This window comes from Lotus japonicus, chromosome 3 (assembly GCF_012489685.1).
Source record: "Lotus japonicus ecotype B-129 chromosome 3, LjGifu_v1.2".
Classification (NCBI taxonomy): Eukaryota; Viridiplantae; Streptophyta; class Magnoliopsida; order Fabales; family Fabaceae; genus Lotus; species Lotus japonicus.
In genome coordinates, this window is record NC_080043.1 from 77,442,393 (window position 1) to 77,460,968 (window position 18,576).

At 36.7% G+C, this 18,576-nt stretch overlaps 2 protein-coding genes across 2 annotated transcripts in view; both read left to right on the forward strand.

The window, feature by feature from the left end:
• The first annotated feature begins 9,084 nt into the window (after positions 1-9,084).
• On the forward strand, positions 9,085-14,381 carry LOC130746094 (FT-interacting protein 3-like). Its single transcript, XM_057598612.1, has 3 exons — positions 9,085-9,207; positions 9,305-9,370; positions 11,040-14,381. Exon 3 carries the CDS (start codon positions 11,078-11,080, stop codon positions 14,096-14,098), a length of 3,021 nt encoding a protein of 1,006 aa, XP_057454595.1. The 5' UTR covers positions 9,085-9,207; positions 9,305-9,370; positions 11,040-11,077; the 3' UTR covers positions 14,099-14,381.
• A 1,191-nt stretch (positions 14,382-15,572) lies between these two features.
• The window catches only part of LOC130746095 (nuclear pore complex protein NUP205), a 44,924-nt gene continuing 41,920 nt past the window's right edge, over positions 15,573-18,576 (forward strand). Inside the window, exons 1-3 of the mRNA XM_057598613.1 lie at positions 15,573-15,815; positions 17,061-17,217; positions 17,319-17,414. Of these exons, the coding sequence (XP_057454596.1) occupies positions 15,808-15,815; positions 17,061-17,217; positions 17,319-17,414 (261 nt within the window). The 5' untranslated portion in view covers positions 15,573-15,807. The remainder of the gene's footprint in view (positions 15,816-17,060; positions 17,218-17,318; positions 17,415-18,576) is intronic.

Consider the following 18,576-nt stretch of genomic DNA (forward strand, 5'->3'; position numbering starts at 1 on the left):
CCTTTACTTTCTTCATCAATGTTAGTCTTATAACTTTCTACTATTAACCTCAAAATAATTTAAATGGATTTATTATTTAATTTATTTGAGTATGAAATGTCATGAGATAAAATTAATATAAATATGATCTCACTAAAAACACATATATTGGGAATTTCATAAGACACATATTATTAGTTTATGTTTGTTAAAATACTAATCAACTAATAATTATATTAATAAAAAACCTTAAAATTTAGTGGTCATTAAATAAAAAAACTCCCATAACTCTTCCTCTTGATCTACCTTCATCAACGTCATTCTATGAACTTATACTATTAACTTCAAATTGTTTTACAAAAATTTATTATTATTTATTTCATATGAGTTATAAACCTCAAAAAGACAAAATTAATACTAAATAAGATCTTACAAAAAATACTACTTCTATCTGTAAAGTACAATAAAATTGTTATATTAAAAGAATAAATCTAAAGCATCAATTAGATAAACAAGGACAAACAGCACAAATAAAAAAAACAAATACACTCATAAAAAAACATATGACAAAAAAAAAAACAAATACAATCAAAAACATAAATTAACACTTCGACAAAATACACTTAACTATCACAGTTTTTTTCTTTCTTTTTCATACGAATAAATAATTTAAGAAAGCCATAAAAAAAACACAATACAAAATAAAAAAGTATACCCTCGTGCGTTGCACGGGTAAAAAGTACTAGTTATAACTATGATAGAAGTTTAAGGATTGATTAGGAGAAACTGGAAATTTAGGGTGCCTATTTGCAAGAAGCATAAAGTTTAGGGTGGTTAAATACATTTTTTTCATCAATTTTTTAACTTTTTTTTTTGTAAACAACAGATGTAAAGTGCAAGTGATCAGCCGCTTTCGAGCCAACAAGCTATGCCTCCCGCCCTTTCTGTTATGTAGGAAGCTGATAATTCAATTCTGCCCGATAACTAAAAGAGCATAATATATTAGGCAAACATAAATGCTGACCATAATCATTCAAAAGACCTCACCACCAGTATTCATTGCCTATAAAAAAAAAACCCTAGTATCAACCCATAACTAAGTTTAATTCTAACAATGCATTTGAAATATTTAAACTCTTATGATTGGATAGCACGGAGAGGAATTTTTGTTGGATATTCCTTGTTGTTCTTCAGTGTTCCTCCCTATGTATATAAATCATCCATCCCCCAGCTATCACCCCAGGAATTCTGAACACACCAGTACTCTCCGTCTTCATTGGAGCCATACCCCACGATAGTTACCGCATGGTTATATAACCTTTTCCAAGGTTTGGGCTTATACAAATAAATGCCCTTCTTGCAATTAGAAAAGTGGTTGCCATGAAATTTTAATGTCACGCAAACATGTTTTCTTTTAACAATCTGCAAAAATTCATCTTAATTGTTGGGAGGGACCTTTGCCCAATCATCAATGTACACAACCATTTTCCTACTTTTTAAGTAGGTGCTTCTTTTTTCAAAATCATACTACTTTCAATTTTTAAACTTATAATTTTTTTATTTAAATAAAAATTTATAATCGAGTAATTTTCAAAAAAAAAAATTCCTCTTGGAACCAACAAAAGTAGTTTTCCAAAATTATATATTGTTTTGTGCTTGTTTTGACACTTTTCATTACACGTACGTAGCACACACAAGCACACACACACACTTATCTAATTTGTGAATTGTAATATGAAAAAAAACCATAATCATTAGAAAAAACTTTGGATAAATGTGTGTGTTCATGTGCGTGCTACGTACGTGTTGCGTGCGTGCCTGTAGATAGATCAATGTTTGCAAAATCAGATCGATCATTGAACCAATCAAGGCACCAGTTTGAGGTTTGATGGTTGAACCGAGGTCGAACCGGGGTTGATCCGGTGATAATTAAATAAGGTTTTTATTTATATATATATATAATTATATATCTGAGTGAAACACAAAAGGTTTAAAAAAACATAAACAGTAATACACAAAAAAATGTGTTTTTTCTTTGTTAAACACAAGAAGGTGTTTCAAATAAATAAAAGGGATAGACTATTTAGACTATCCCCTTTTACTAAACCTCTCATCCCCCTTATAACACATTTATCATACTACCCATTAATTAAAAACAAAATAATTCTCAACAAAAAAAAAAAACTCACAACTCCCCATCCCTTTCTCTCTCACGCGATCTCCTCTCCCTCCCCTTCCGCATCACTCCTCACTCAACAACACATTCAAACTCCCCTGCCATCACTCATCAACATAAGACCTGGTATAATTTTGTGGAATAGCTTTGTGTTGGAAGAAGAAGGAGTTGAAGAACAAAGAAGAAGAAGACCAAGGGACCCCCATCCATTCATTTCTCTTCATTCCTGATACTTTTTGAACTTCATTACTCACCCTCACTCTCTACCATGTTCATTGTTCTTGAAAGTGGTGAATGTTGTTGGTCTAATGATTGTAACTTATAAATTCCTCTAGTTTTGCAAGGATAAGTTCAAGGCTATGAAGCATCGAATCCGATACGACATGACACCGACATCTTGACACGACTAATCTTCAAAAAGTAGGACATTGGAACACCGCTTATATACATAAATGTGTGTGCGTGCTACGTGTGTGCTGAGTGCGTATAGATAAATAGTAGGGCTGTACAATACCCGACCCTACCCGCCAACACATCCCGCTCAAGTATTTAGGGTCGAGTCCAACCCGACCCGATTTTGAAAAGAGGACAAAATAAGTCATCTAACTTCTAACCCGACTTCAGGTAAGGACGGGTTCGGGTTGGCCCTTGGGTCACCCGACCCGGCCGAACATATAGATTTTTATAAATTTCCTTCAATATAATAATGCTTTACTACTTATAGTACCTACTGCCTTTGGAGTTTCACTTGTTACATTTTTTCAATTTCAATCTCTAAGTGCGGTTGCACTACTTTTCCTTCTCCCACCCACTTGCATCGTCCTATCGATTGATGACATGTATAAGAATTCTCATATATATATATATATATATATATATATATATTATATATGGGGAATGCTAACTTACTCCCACTTGATTTTGTGAAGGAGTAAGTTAACAATGGACACCTTTTCTTTTTGACTAAAATTCCTCTAACTTGTGAAGGAGTAAGTTAACACTTAACACCTTTTCATTTTGGACAAAAAACTCCAACTCTCTTTCTTCTTCAAGACAATAAAGTGGGGCTACCAATGTAATTTTGGTTAACAAACTTATTTAATTTTAAATCTCAATTTTTCTCTCTCCTCATTTACCACCTTCTTCAACCTTTTTTTTGTCTTCAATCGGTGCCCATTTCTCTGCAACTGCTACCTCCAAGAACCAAACCCATTTTTATTTATTGGCAAACAGTAAAGGCTCCTTCCTCTACTTATTCTTGTTTCTACAATTCGTTGAGTTTGGAAATTTGCAAAAGAAAGCCATATCTGCCAGTGTCATTCACGTCTTCTCCACCATTCCATTCAAGCAATTCAAATTTCTACTCTAATCATACACATTAAAAAAGAAATCCAGCTTATTTTCCTTCTTCAAAATGAATCTAATTGAAAAAAGAGGATAAGGAAAAGGAATTGAAACATTCCATAAATATGTCAAAACCCATGAAGTTCACATGGGACGACATGGGACGAAAACGAGAAGGAGAAATGGAGAATGGAGAAGACCAAGAAAGAGAAAGGGAAAGAACCATGAGAACGAGAGAAAAAGCAAAAAGAGAGAGAAGGGGCATTAAATGATGAGAGATAATTTTAAGTTTTAAAATTAAATAAAAAACAATTGGATAACCAAAATTATCAAAAACCCAGAACTTAAGTATTTTTAAATGTCAGAAAAGGAGGGTAGTTTTTGTCCAAAATGAAAAGGTGTTAAGTGCTAACTTACTCCTTCACAAAATGAACTAGGGGTGTGTTTGGATGCACGTTGGATCAGGCCTGATCCACGTTTAAAGACCTCAAACGTGATTTTCCCATCTCCATTGATGTTTGGATGCTAAATGCTGATCCAATTCTGGCCCCAGAATTGGATCCATCCTAACACAACAATTTGTTGCTTCAGCATCAATGCTGATCCAATTGTCCTAGGGATGGCAGAGAAGCCCGAACCCATGGGCACCCGACCCGACCCGATTTCTTGGGTGAAAACCCGAGTTAAATGGGTTCGGGTTCGGGTTCGGGTTTTACCCGATCACTTTCGGGTTCGGGTTTGGGTTTGGCCAAACCCGCACCCGAACCCGGATCTGTATAAGTGAAACCTAAGTATTCTGCTTGTGCAGTACAATATATGCAGCATCTTGCATATTAATTTAACAGTAACATGGCAATTACAATGTTACATTACATAATATAGCTCTCTTCACAGTCTTTTTCAGGTCGGGTTTCCGGGTTCAACTGTTTGTTTGAGGTTGTGTGCGGGTGTGGGTACGGGTCGGGTGAACCCGAAACCCAATGGGTTCGGGTGTGGGTTTAAGTTCACCACCCATTTCGGGTTCGGGTGCGGGTGCGGGTGTGGGTTTTTGATTTCGGGTTTGGGTTTGAGTTTGGCAAAACCCGCACCCTACCCGACCCATTGCCATCCCTAAATTGTCCCCTCACCCTTTTACAGATCCAATTCAAGTCTATCAGATCCAATTCCTGATAAATGTATCCAAACATAAATCACGTCACTCAAACTCACGTTTACCAGATCCAATTCTTCCAGATTCAATTCTGGCCAGATCCAATTCTGCTAATGTTAATCCAAACACACACTAGAATGTTTTTAGATATTCCCATTAGATTGGATTATGTAAGAAAGTATTGGATTTTGAGTAGCCATTTTCTTAATCTATTTCGTGTCAACAAGTTAATAGAAAATGGGCGAACTTAGGGCCTGTTGGGTTTGAGAAAACATTTTCTGTTTTCATTTTCTGAAAATTGTTTTCATTTTTATTTGTTTGAAATCAAGAAAACATGTTTGGTTTAATTTCATATTTTTCATTTTCTAAAAATGAAAACAATGAAAATGTGTTTGATTATACTATATTCATTAAAGACTGAAAATAATTTTTAAATAATAAAAATTATATTTATATTTATTAATGAATAATTTATGAATAAAATTTATAATATAAGTTCTTAATGGTAATAAAGATTAATTTTATAATGTATTTTTGAAAAAAAATGTATAAAAAAAAGAATTGAATGAGAAAAGAAATAAAGTAGTGCGAAACAAAAGATTTTTTTTTGGGCGAATAAACATGAAAAAAAAAATTGTCTTTAAACAATGACATGTAACAAAAAACAAGGATAATATGACATGACCGATAATAAATTTGATAAATATACAGTATAAGTAAAAGTATTTTAATACAAAATGAAAGGATGCAATATGTTTTTTGAACTCAAAGGATGCAATATGTTAACACGTAACCAACTCCTAACCGTCAAAAAAATGATTTCTTTCCTACATTTTAATAGCATGACAAATACCTCTTTTTGCTATGTGCGGGAGTTGAACCTTGGACATGGTAGTACTCAAGGAAAATTATAAAGCAAAGTTCACATATTTACTAAGTTGCCACCGTGTTTTCCTTGTTTTCATTTTCAAAAGCTTTGCACAGAACTCGCAGAAAACATAGTAAACAACTTTTTTTTATTTTCAGTTTTCAACCAAATTTTGAAAATGTTTTCATAGAAAATGTTTTCTAAAATCTAACCAAACAAGTTTTCACCTCTATTTTCTCTTTTGAGTGAAAATGAAAACAGAAAACACACAAACCAAACAGGCCCTTAGTTATTAAGCTACATGATGTATATGATGATAATACATTTCTGTTAGCAAGCTTAATCAGTTTTTATTTAGGATATAGATCAACCTTTTCATTCATTTAACTGATTAATATGATGAAATTGATATGATTAAATGAATGAAAAGGTTGATCTAATTGATATGATTAACTTAAGATACACAAAATGAAACTTTTTTTCCTATTATCTGGTATATTTTCATGATTGTGAAGAAGCTATATTCTTTCAATTTTCACTTAAAAATTCAAGATTGCTACTGGTATTACAAAATCTGGTTCATTAAAATTATCTTAAATTTCATGATGAAAATTTAAGAGATTATTATTTTTTCTATAAGCTCCATGGTTCCTTTCGGGCCAACCCGCTCATGTCCCATATCGGCCCGATCCTAGTTAGACCCGAAGATCTTCGGGTTTGTGACGAGTTAGGGTTCCCAAAATTGCTTCGGTCAATATTTCAGGTTGGGTGAGGGACAAGCTTGACCCGTCCCAACCCGTCCACGTACACCCCTAATAGATAGGTATATATGTTCTCAAAGTCAATATAAGTTAGTATTTTTACAAAGAAAACAATAAATCAATTTTCTAAATTCTATGTTAGCTTCATAAAAATACTAAGAGGAACCATTTTACAAAAGTTATCTCTTTAACTACAACTACAAAGAGCTCATCTATGTAATAGTTTTCACCTCCTTCTTTATCATCACCAATGAAGAGTATAACTTTAGCTATAGTTCATCAAGTGAAAAATGTAATTTTCATGGTTTGACTTCTATTTTTTTTTTTTGAAAACTATAAGTGTCCAGGTGTTCGAGCTAAGAAGAGGTGTCGACTCAAGTGTTCGAGCCGCAAGAATATTATTTTAGTTGGACACTGCAAAAAAATGGCTGACACGTGTTGTGTGGGTGTCGTACGAGTGTCGGTGTCGTATCAATGTCTGACACTAGGACACTTCATATCTCAGAGGTGTTTATGCTTCATATTCACATCATAATATTTCATTTATTATTATAAATATTATGAATTTATCTTAAAAAAAGTAATTAAAACAAGTCATTCCCTCCATCTCACTAAACACTCCATCCAATTAGAGAATTATTTTCGATATATATGTTTGGTATGCTATATAGTATGATACCTGATAATATTAGATTTGATTGGATAAAGTATGATAAAAATTTAATATTATACAACATGTAATCATAATATGTACAACTTATCATATTGTTTAAATTGATTTAATTATATGTTTGGTGGACGGTGGTGGTGGTGGTAGAGATGACAGTGATGGTGGCGGCAGTGGAGGGTGGTAATTATGGCGGTATTCATGGTGGTGGTGGTAGTTGCGATGATAGTGGTGGAGAATGGTAGAGGGAATTGTGAGGGGTGGTGGAGTTGGTTGTTGTGGTGGCGAAGGGTCGTGGTGGTGGTGGTGGTGGAAATGACGACGATAGTGGTGGGCGGGGGGCGGTAAAGTGATGGTGGTGGTGACGGTGGTGGTGGAGTTGGTTCTGGTAGTGGTGGTGGTGGTGACGACAGTGTTGTAGGGCGAAGGTGGTTGTGCCGAATGGTGGTGGTGGCGATGATGAGAATTGAGTTAGTGGTAGTGATGATGGCGGCAACGACGGTGGTAACGATAATGGTAGCAACATCGATAGTAGCAGTGGTGAAAGGTGGTGATGGTGGTGGTGCTAGTGGCAATGACATTGGTGGAAGCAACAATGAAGATGGTGGTGCTGGTGGCGATAATAGTGGTCGAGGCGGTGGTGCTGGTGGCGATAGTGTTGTAAGACAAGGGTGACAGTAGCGAAGGATAATGGAGGCGATGGATGGTGGTAACGATGGGTGGTGATGGCGGTGGGTGGTGGTGATGATGTCATCGAAGTTGGTGGTAGTGGTGGCGATGACGACAATGGCGGTGGTGGCAATGGTGGAGGGTGGTGGTGGTTGTGGTAGTAGATTAAATAATTTTAAATAGCTTATACGTCATAATTTTATTCATCATTATCCATCATTTATATGTTGGATAAAATATCAATCATTTTAATGTATAAGAGTAGATTGATGGATAAACTTATACAATGCAATGTAAGAACTAAACAATGAATAAACTCATAATGTATTGTATAAGCTTATAGTATAATGTCTAATACTGCATGTACAACTTCGTGACTGATTTAATTCGACGATAAGGTCCACCAATAAATAATGAAAGGTCATTCCTCTCCCTATCCGTTTCTTGATCCTTCATTCCATGAGCTCGTTGTTACTAATTCATTCAAGGACTGAAAGCTTTTCGTTTTATGAGAGGTTAAGAGCGTGGTTCGACAGAAAAATAAAAGTCGATCATATGAAGTGATACGTTAATTGCTCAGTAGTGCTACGCCACTACCATAGCTAGCGAAAATAGGTCAACAATAGAGCATAGCCTTTCCAAGGTTGAGATTGAGGGTCCAAGTCCCTCCTTCCGCTCCTGGCTTGGTCGTTTAGTGATAACGAGTAAAGTAAGCATTGCCTCTTGATCTAACCCGTTTTTCCCTAGCCTCCCCAACACGCTCTTGATAATTAAGAAACCTCCAGCCATAGAATAGAGAAGAAAAATATTTAAATTATGGGTTCCCTCTATCACCCTTCTCATCGAACCTAAACAACATGTCGAGTGAGATGAATCCGCACCACATTTGATAACCTTCGATCCGAAATCTCAAAAATATGATGGTGGTTCCTTCGAACAAATGATTTTTCGAAAATTCAATCTTACAATCTCACCTTTAAAAAATAAAAAGATGTAATTTTCCTATCACTAGACCCACCAACATGGCCATAAAATTTCAATTTAAGGAAAAGAAAGATTCTTACTCACAATCTAAATGATAAAAAATTGTTGATGAATAACATATGAATATTTTTTGTTGACCCATGATGATTCAAAAGGAGGAGACGTGTCCGTAGGAGGCCCAGTTTGGAAGAGTTTATTTGAGTTTATCTGACAGCATAAGCTCTTATGCCAGTGTTTGGGAGGGCTTATGCAAACAGCTTATGGCAGGGCCATAAGCTATTTTCAGCTTATTTTCATAAGCTACTCAGAATAGCTTATGAAAAACAGCTTATGCTTATATACAACTTATTTTTAATTTATTTCAATAAATTTTTAAAAATAGCTTATGAATAAGCGCTTATGTCATAAGCGCTTATGACCATAAGCGCTTAATTAAGCTGTTTTTCCAAACGGGGCCAAAAGTATAGTACAAGCATATATAAAACTAGTTAACGAGTCAAGGAAAGCAAAACTGAAGCCGTGTGTGAGAGAGAAAAGAAAAGAGACCAATATGAAACACACACCGACCACTGTGTGACATTTTTCAGACCCTCTTTCAACGTTGTCAATGTAAGTCTGCTCCTCCGGTCAACCTTCTCAGAAGTCAGAAACCTCTTTCTTCCTTTTCTCTTTTTTATTCTAACATAACTCCTTCCTCTCTCATCAGCTCTCTCTATTGGATTCAGCTCTTCAAATTAGGTTCCAGTCCTCAAACCTCAGAATCTCAGCTCAGGTAGGCTTTTTCTTCTTCCTCATCCTCCTCCCGGTTTTAATTTCTTGTTTTTTCTGGGTATATGTGAATTATTTGATTATTTTCAAATGAATTTTGCTAGTGAGGGATTTTGTGATTTTTTGTTGTTGGGTCTGATAGCTGATGTAGGCTTAAAATATATTAAATTTTGCTTTCAAAGGTGGTATTTTGATTGGAATTTTGGCCATTCTGTCGCTGAAAATCAAATGGGTCACTCACTGTTTTTTATTTTTATTTTTCATTTTCCTGGGAAAGTTGAATAGAGAATTTGAGTGAGATTCTTCAGAGGAGTAGCTTCTCTTCTCTCTTCACTGGGTCAGAAGTTTATTTATTTTTTTGATTTTTATCGCACTTTGTTTGACAATGAATTAGCACAGATGCTTGTTGTTTCAGCTGAAAGTATTTTGGTAACAATTAACAAGAGAAATTTCAATGAGAATACAGAATCATTCAGGGAGGGGGTTTATGATTCATGAATCCTTTTTGTTTTTTGGAAAAAAAATATTCTCCTCTGTCTCAGTTTATTTGAAGATTCTTGTCACTAGATGTTGTGTACTATAATACAAGGAGCTAATGACTTTTATCACTGTTCTATGATTCTATGTGTGTCAGTGTGTGGTTGGTTCCTGTCAATTCTTGTCGTTTGTTGGTTGAAACTTTTGGAATATTCCCTTTTTTTTTGCTTGAATTTTAAGAATTTCTTGCTTTCTGGAATAACACTCATGATTCATCTCTCTTTTCCCTTTTCTTCTTTTAACTTTAGTTGGGTGAATTATGCCATAGCTTGACTCGTTTATGACAGGAACTAACTAAATTCTAATTTAGAACATCTGTTGCTTTCCTTCAATTCAAACCCTTACACACTTGAGTGATTTTTTATGTTTTACGCATTTAGCAAGATTTCATTTTGTGTTGACTTGTTTAGTAAACTTTGATTGTTGAAAGAAAACATCAAATCTTGATCATTTGAACTTCCATGCCTATCTTAATAAATAATCCATGAGAGTATGTTCACTCGAGTAATGTTTATTTGCTATGGAGCTTCCTTATAGTTACATGGGTATTATGATAGGAACTCAAACGGTTTTTTTATGAAAAGTTGTGTTTGGTCAATGTGGTATTGTTATAATCTGTTATGTCTCCACCTGGTTTGTTGCCTATTGACCTTTTCTTTGTTGAAGAGTTTGTCTGCCAATTAAGTGATATTTTAAAGCTTTTACCACTGCTGGAATGCTTATGAAAAACATAAATGAACTACTGGATTAAGGATATGCTTTTTTATCTATAAATTTATTTCACAATCTTACTATCTAAGGGCTTAGTTTTCTTACACTGCCAGTATGAAGAGCTTTACATTAAACCATATATTGACATGTTTTTGGTATAAAAAACCATATATTGATATGAATTCTAATAACTATTTAATCATTTACTGCAGCTGAAATTTTTTACTTACTACAATAAACTTGCATTGTAGCCTTTTTTATTTTACTAACAGTTAGAGAATTAAAAGGTCTATGCTGCCAGTGGATTAAATTTACACTCATCATTTAATAGAAGACATGGTCTGGAAGACACATATATTATATTTGAAATTTGTATATGATACTGCTATAATGATATTAAATCCTATTTCTTTCTTTCATTTCAGGTATAAAGCATCACTATCTAAGTTTTCTGTAAGCTACAATGAGCAATCTCAAGCTAGGCGTGGAAGTTGTGGATGCTCATGACCTTATCCCCAAAGATGGGCAGGGCTCATCTAGTGCTTTTGTGGAACTTCACTTTGATGGTCAGAAATTTCGAACAACTACCAAAGAGAAAGATCTGAATCCTGTTTGGAATGAGAAATTTTTCTTCAATGTTACTGATCAAAACAAATTACCAATCCTCACTCTTGATGCCTATGTCTACCACTATGACAAAAACAATGGTCCCAAAGTCTTCCTTGGTAAGGTCCGTCTCACGGGAACCTCATTTGTCCCTTATTCTGATGCTGTTGTTTTGCACTACCCTCTCGAGAAGAAATTCGTTTTGTCCCGCATAAAAGGAGATCTTGGATTGAAGGTATTTGTTACAGATGATCCTTCAATAAAATCCCCAAGCCATCCTCCTGCTGTGGAACCCTCGATGGATACTGATCAGCACTCAACACAAGACCAATCACCGGTATCATTTACAAGTTCAATCCTAAATGTCTTTTCTCGTAAGAAGGATGCGTCAAGGCAGACATTCCATAGCATTTCTAATTCAAATCAAGAAGAAAAACATAAATCTTCTCCTCCAGCAGATGCAAAGACTACTTCAAACCATGGAATGCATGAGATGAAATCTGGACAGCCTCCCCCTAGAGTTTTACGGCCATATGCAGGTTCATCCTCTCCAATTGATTATGCACTCAAAGAGACAAGCCCTTTTCTTGGAGGGGGACAAGTAGTTGGTGGGCGAGTAATACGTGGGAACAGGACAGTGAGCACCTACGACCTGGTTGAACCAATGCACTACCTTTATGTACGAGTTGTAAGAGCTCGTGACCTTTCATCAAAAGGGAGCCTTGATCCATATGTGGAGGTAAAGGTTGGAAACTTCAAAGGAACCACCAAGCACTTTGAGAATACTCAAGAACCTGAGTGGAATGAGGTGTTTGCCTTTGCAAGGGACAATATGCAGTCAACAAAGCTTGAAGTTGTGGTCAGAGACAAAGGTATGTTACTGGATGAAAATGTTGGAACTGTCAGGTTTGATCTCCATGAGGTTCCTACAAGGGTTCCACCCAATAGTCCATTGGCTCCTGAATGGTATAGGTTTGACAAGAGTGGGAACAAGAAGAAAGGGGAGTTGATGCTTGCTGTATGGTTTGGCACACAGGCTGATGAAGCTTTTCCTGATGCTTGGCATTCTGATACACTCTTTACTGGTGAAAGCTCTTCATTTGCCTATGCTCAGATGCGATCAAAAGTTTACCATTCACCAAGGTTATGGTATGTACGGGTTAGAGTGATTGAGGCGCAGGACTTACTTGCATCAGAGAATTCCAAAATCCCAGATGCCTATGTTAAGGTACAGATTGGTAGCCAGATCTTGAAAACAAAGCCAGTTCAATCAAGGACCATGAACGTGCGTTGGGATCAGGAGCTGATGTTTGTTGCTGCTGAACCCTTTGAAGAACATTTGGTCCTTTCAGTTGAAAATCGTATTGGTCCCAACAAGGATGAGACTATGGGAGTAGTTGCCATTCCTTTGACCCAAGTTGACAAGCGTGCTGATGATAGAATTATGCGTACTAGGTGGTATAACCTTGAAGAATCCATGTCATCTGCGATGGATGGGGAACAAGAGAAAAAGAAGGAAAAAGATAAATTTTTTAGTAGACTTCACCTCAGTGTCTGTCTTGATGGTGGGTACCATGTTTTTGATGAGTCAACTAATTATAGTAGTGATCTTAGACCCACATCAAGGCAGCTCTGGAAGAAGCCAATTGGTATCTTAGAACTCGGGATTCTAAGTGTTGATGGACTTCATCCAATGAAAAGCAAGGAGGGAAGGGGGACATCAGATGCATACTGTGTGGCAAAATATGGGCAAAAGTGGATTCGTACTCGAACTATCAGTGACAGTCCAAGCCCAAAATACAATGAGCAGTACACTTGGGAAGTTTTTGATCCAGCTACAGTTCTCACTGTGGGGGTGTTTGACAACGGGCAGCTTACTAGCCCAGATGGTAGCAAGGATTCAGTAATTGGTAAAGTTCGGATCCGAATCTCCACCTTGGAAGTTGGCCGAGTTTACACAAACTACTACCCGTTACTAATGCTTCATCCTTCTGGTGTCAAAAAGATGGGAGAGCTGCACCTGGCCATTAGATTCTCCTGTTACTCAATGGTTGACTTGATGAACTTGTATTTCAAGCCTCCCTTGCCGAAAATGCACTACAAAAGGCCACTTGACGTAATGGAACAAGATAAGCTGCGACACCAGGCTGTCAATGTTGTTGCTGCTCGTCTTAGCAGGGCAGAACCCCCACTTAGAAAGGAGGTAATTGAGTACATGTCTGACACAAATTTCCATCTATGGAGCATGAGACGAAGCAAGGCAAACTTCTACCGTCTGATGACGGTGGTTTCCGGAATCCTTTCAGCCGGGCGATGGCTTGGGGATGTTTCCACATGGAAGCATCCTGTCACCACTGTGCTCGTGCACATTCTTTTTGTGATGCTTGTGTGTCTCCCTGAGCTCATTCTGCCAACCATATTTCTGTACATTCTTGTGATTGGGATGTGGAACTGGAGGTTCCGCCCGAGATGCCCTCCTCACATGAACACCAAGCTCTCTTATGCAGATGGTGTGAGCCCGGACGAGCTTGATGAGGAATTCGACACCTTTCCTACCTCAAAGAGCCCCGACGTCGTGCGTTGGAGGTATGACAGGATGAGAAGTGTGGCTGGAAGGATTCAGAGTGTTGTTGGAGACATGGCCACTCAAGGAGAGAGGATGCAAGCACTGGTGAGCTGGCGTGATCCTCGTGCCTCTGCGATGTTCATGTTGTTCTGCTTTGTGGCTGCTATTGTGTTGTATATGACACCCCTTCAGCTTCCTATTCTCCTAGCTGGATTCTACTCCATGAGGCACCCAATGTTTAGGAGTAAGGTACCAGCAGCACCAGTTAACTTCTTCCGCAGGTTGCCTTCCCTCACAGATAGCATGCTGTAAATGCCTAAATTGACTTCTTGTGTGTTCTTGAACATTTATCTGATGCCAGTGCTTCTTTCTGGCACTAAGTTTGATTCTGGTGCAGATGAATATGCTACATGGTAATCTATGGTAAACTGTAGTGTAGTTTTTTTTGTTTACCAGCATTTCATTTGATGCCTGTAGTGTACTGGAACCATGCGCGCATAGAAAATTAGAAACTAGTTGCATGGACTTGGATAATGACTATTAGCGAAAATTCAGCTGAATGTTTCATATAAAACTTCCCTTGATTGTGAGACAATTCGTAATCTTTGATATTGACCTTCTCATTTCAAATTGTTTAATAATTTTTGACATTAAATAATTAATTGGTAAATTATCATAAAAATTGGTTTCCTTATCTATTGTTCATTTTGTAGGAATAATATATAAGTCGATTGATTTAAAAAATAAACATTTTGCCCAGTTTTTCATTTAAACTTTCGTTTGCTTTTTAATCTTAAAAAATTGATTTGACTATGTTTTTAATCATGTATGTATAGCGGGTTTTATTCATAACTTCTGTGAAAAATTACTTTTATTTTCATTCATAATTTTTCAGACTTTTGATTTTGGTCCTCCATCTTAACCCAAATTGGTTAAATGCTGATTTGGAAAATGGAGAACTGCGTTTTTTTTTGTCAGCGAAGCGAAGCTTCATATAATATGGCTAACAGCCCAAAGTCCACTTGGATTCAGGTCGAGCTAGAAGCTAAATATCTCATTGCTACATTTACATGCGTCATTCTAGATTGTGTCTCTTCTAAAAGTAACATAAATAATTTTACGCTAAAATGCAGCCTTTTTTGTTTATTGCGTTCTCCTGATTTAAAACACGAATGCTAAATATACATGTTCCATTCCACAATCTCCTATTTGTCTTGAGGCTATTTTCATCAATTTGCCACTATTATCTTGTATTCTTCATGTCCATCCCATAATACCTCATATTTTAAGCTATTTCAACTCTTAACTCGGGGTTTTGGTCAAATCTAGTAGGGAAATGATCGAAGGAAATAGCTAGAAGGATAGTGGCAGTAACATGGGGATAAGATGACCTACAAAGGCAATTAGCTAAGACCCTATCAATCATCTCCCTTGTAATAAACACTCATCTTGTATTACTCAACCATGTGACTTTGCACCATTTTAGTTCCATTTCAATTAGTGCATAGGAGTTTAGGTAAGCCTTAAATCCATATCCTCCTTGGTTGTTGTGGCCACATACCAAATTTTTCATGTTGGTGCAATGTTTCATTAAAATATCCAATGCAACGCCGAGGGAATGGTCTCTTGGTTTGTAGTTTAGTCACCCTCTCCCATTACTATCTCATCCTGGATGGGACAAAATCCCCATAAATAAATGAGTGTTCTCTATCTTGGACTCATTCTTATCATTTATGATTGTATAAATGCAATTTAGGGACGAGTCTATAAATTTTACATCAATGTCTCTTTACCAACAAAGACAAAGGCCTTGAGTTAGGCCTCATGGCTCAACAATGAACACAATATTGAGTCTAGTTTTGATACTTACAAGTCTACTCTTGTGAACTTTGGTCTCCATTATGAATAATACCGAGGGCTTGTGGATAGATATCAACTCTTTAGGCTCCCTACTTGTCACAATTCCTGCTACTTCGCGACACTTCCAATCCAACTAAGTGTCTTCATGGCCTTCTTGGAGCATGTTCAGGTTCGCCTCCTCGTCCATGTAGTTTGCAACATATGCGAACCTGATTGAGAAAGGGCTGTGAAGAGTTTGGGCAGTTTCAAGTGCTTCTTCTAACTATTTTTTTCTTTCTTGCTATTATACCTCCAACTCCCCTAAAAGTGTCTAGGTTATATTCTTTAGATCTTCTAAGTGTTAGAACTTCATGCATCTCCCAGTTGAATTGATGCTCAAAGTTCTAGCTAACAATCAATTCTTTAGATTAGTCTCCACATGAACTTCCTTCCTATTTTTAGAGCGAGTTTGTTTAAGATTAAAAAAAAAAGATTTTTTCTATATATTTTTATGAAAATCATAAGATGATTTATTTTTTTTGTTACACTATTAAAAATACGTTTTCATTTTCTCTTTTATATATCAAAATATATTTTTTTAAATAGTTTATTCAAATAATTTATTAAAATAGTGCGATTGAAAATAAATGGAAGCCTCCCCCGTCGGAGTTCCTGAAACTTAACGTGGATGGAAGCTTTCACGAAGAGGATCATCGAATGGGTGGCAGGAGCTCGTTCATTGTAGAATCAATGACGCTCCGGGACGGGCTTTGAATTGCTTGGAATCATGAAGTTCGAAAGCTTCTTTGCGAGTCAGATTGTATGGAGCTGGTTAATATCATAAGGGAAACTGATCAAATTGTTCATCATGCTTAGGCTGGGATTCTCCAAGAGATTCATGACTTGCTTTACCGGAGATGGAGAGTGGAGCTCTCTTGGGTTCATCATGAGGGTAACACTACATCGGATTGGCTTGCGAAACGAAGTTGCAATGACCCATTGCCAGACATTATTAATATGGTGGAGACCCCTCCCTTAGAGTTAGAAGTTCTTCTTTTGAATGACTCGTTAGGCGTCCTTTAGTTTTACTTTTTACTGGTTATTTTCCGATGTTTAAAAAAATAAAATAAATGATCTAAAATAAAGCATAAAACAACTACAAATGAATAATTTCTCATGTATTTTAATTTGAGTCTGGAAAAAATTAGGATTGGAGATTTTTTTGACGAGATTAAAACCAAAATGATTATTTATTTTCAAATTTTTTGAACAGTTGTGAAAAAGAGGCTCTGGTTTTATAGGGTTTAGTGTCGCTACTTCCACTACCACTTGCCCTTACTCGCCCTGGTACGGTGGTGGACGTGGTACCCTATTTCCGGTGAAGTAGCTAACCCTAACCTCCAAAACACTCTCTCCTTCACTGCATCTGTTGTAGGGTTTCGTCACCGCAAATGGTTTCTCCCAAGCACCTCCTCTCCACCCTCGAATCGGTGCTTCTCGCCCCTACGCCACCGACGGCGGCGCAACGAGTTGAGCTCTTTCACGCCATTCGCTCTTCTCTCCACTCCTTCCAGTCGCTTCTATCCTACCCGGTGAGTGCGCCATTCACCTCACCTCACTCCATTCAGATTGAAGCTCTATTCACATTTCTTCTTCTTCTTCTTCTTCTTCTTCTTTGTTTTGTGCTGTTTAGCCTCCGAAGCCCTCAGATCGAAGTCAAGTGCAGTCAAAGTCAATTAGGCTTCCGGATTCTCCTCCTATCTCGCTTGATGACCAGGATGTGCAGATTGTGAGTCCTCTTCCTTTTTTCCTCCTTATAATCTTTGTTGTTGTTGCTGCAATTAACATGTTTTCTGCATTGTAGTTTAGTCCTGGTGCTGAATTTTGTTGCTTATGTAGTGAATAATATAAAGAAATCATATATTAGCTGAATGATTTTTAGTTGAATGACATATTAATTTGATTGTAAGAATTGCGAATTGAAGGAAAAAGATGCTATGGGATGAGAGGTGTCTAACTAAGAAGAGGTATCTTTCTTGACCAGTGTTCAGGCTGTGTTGAAAATGGAAAGAATGATTAATAATTTTGACATATTCGGAGTGCTGGTGGTGTCAGAGCAGTGTTTGACACCGGCGCTCCATTATTGTGCGGTGTTGTCTGTGCTTTAGAGAGTAGAGACATGTATGCCAACACTGGTTGTGAGCCATTTTTCACAATGTTAAATGTGAAACTAGGGTTGATAGAAAGAAGCAAATGATAGCAAGACTAGGTTCTTAACTGCTATGTTCATGTCTACCTGCAATCTTAACTCAGTGATAAGTGAATGTGTTATCCCTGAATGAACTTAATATGTTGATCTTATTCCCACCTAGTGGGAAACGACTTTGTTGTTCTTGTTGTTAAATACACGAAAGATGCTGATGATGACTAAAATAACTTTATGGAGATGGATTTTCACGAGTAATAAAGAAGAATAATATGAACGAAAACAGAGTGGAATCCGTCAGTACCGTGGGTTTCTCGGGTTTGTTTATTTAAGCTTCTCTTTGTTCTTATATCCCCTTTCTTTATTCTTTTTTGGCAAAAAAAAACTGATTTGACAGGTATATATTGATGGGGGTGATGGTAAATATCAAGGCAAGTTAGGTCGTTTCTCGTTAGAGTTTAATCTGCAATAGCATGTCAGTTTTTCCATGTTATGTTTGATCAGCATTATTCATTTCAATCTTCAAGTTGTACATATTGATACTATGGGAGATGATAGGTCAGAGTATAAGGCAAAAGTTTCACTGAAAGTGAAATTGACCTTGATCACCTCGAGCAAGAGGGACAAAAAAATAGATCATCCCACGAGTAAACCAAGTTTTCAAATAAAAAGAGAAAGTGTTGATCTATCAGAGAAAATGCTGGAAAACACATAACAATAAATAGAAGAACAAAAAAAAGATACC

Bases quoted from the DNA above. Each gene is read 5' to 3' on its own strand.
- LOC130746094 (XM_057598612.1), top strand. From the start codon at position 11,078: ATGAGCAATCTCAAGCTAGGCGTGGAAGTTGTGGATGCTCATGACCTT.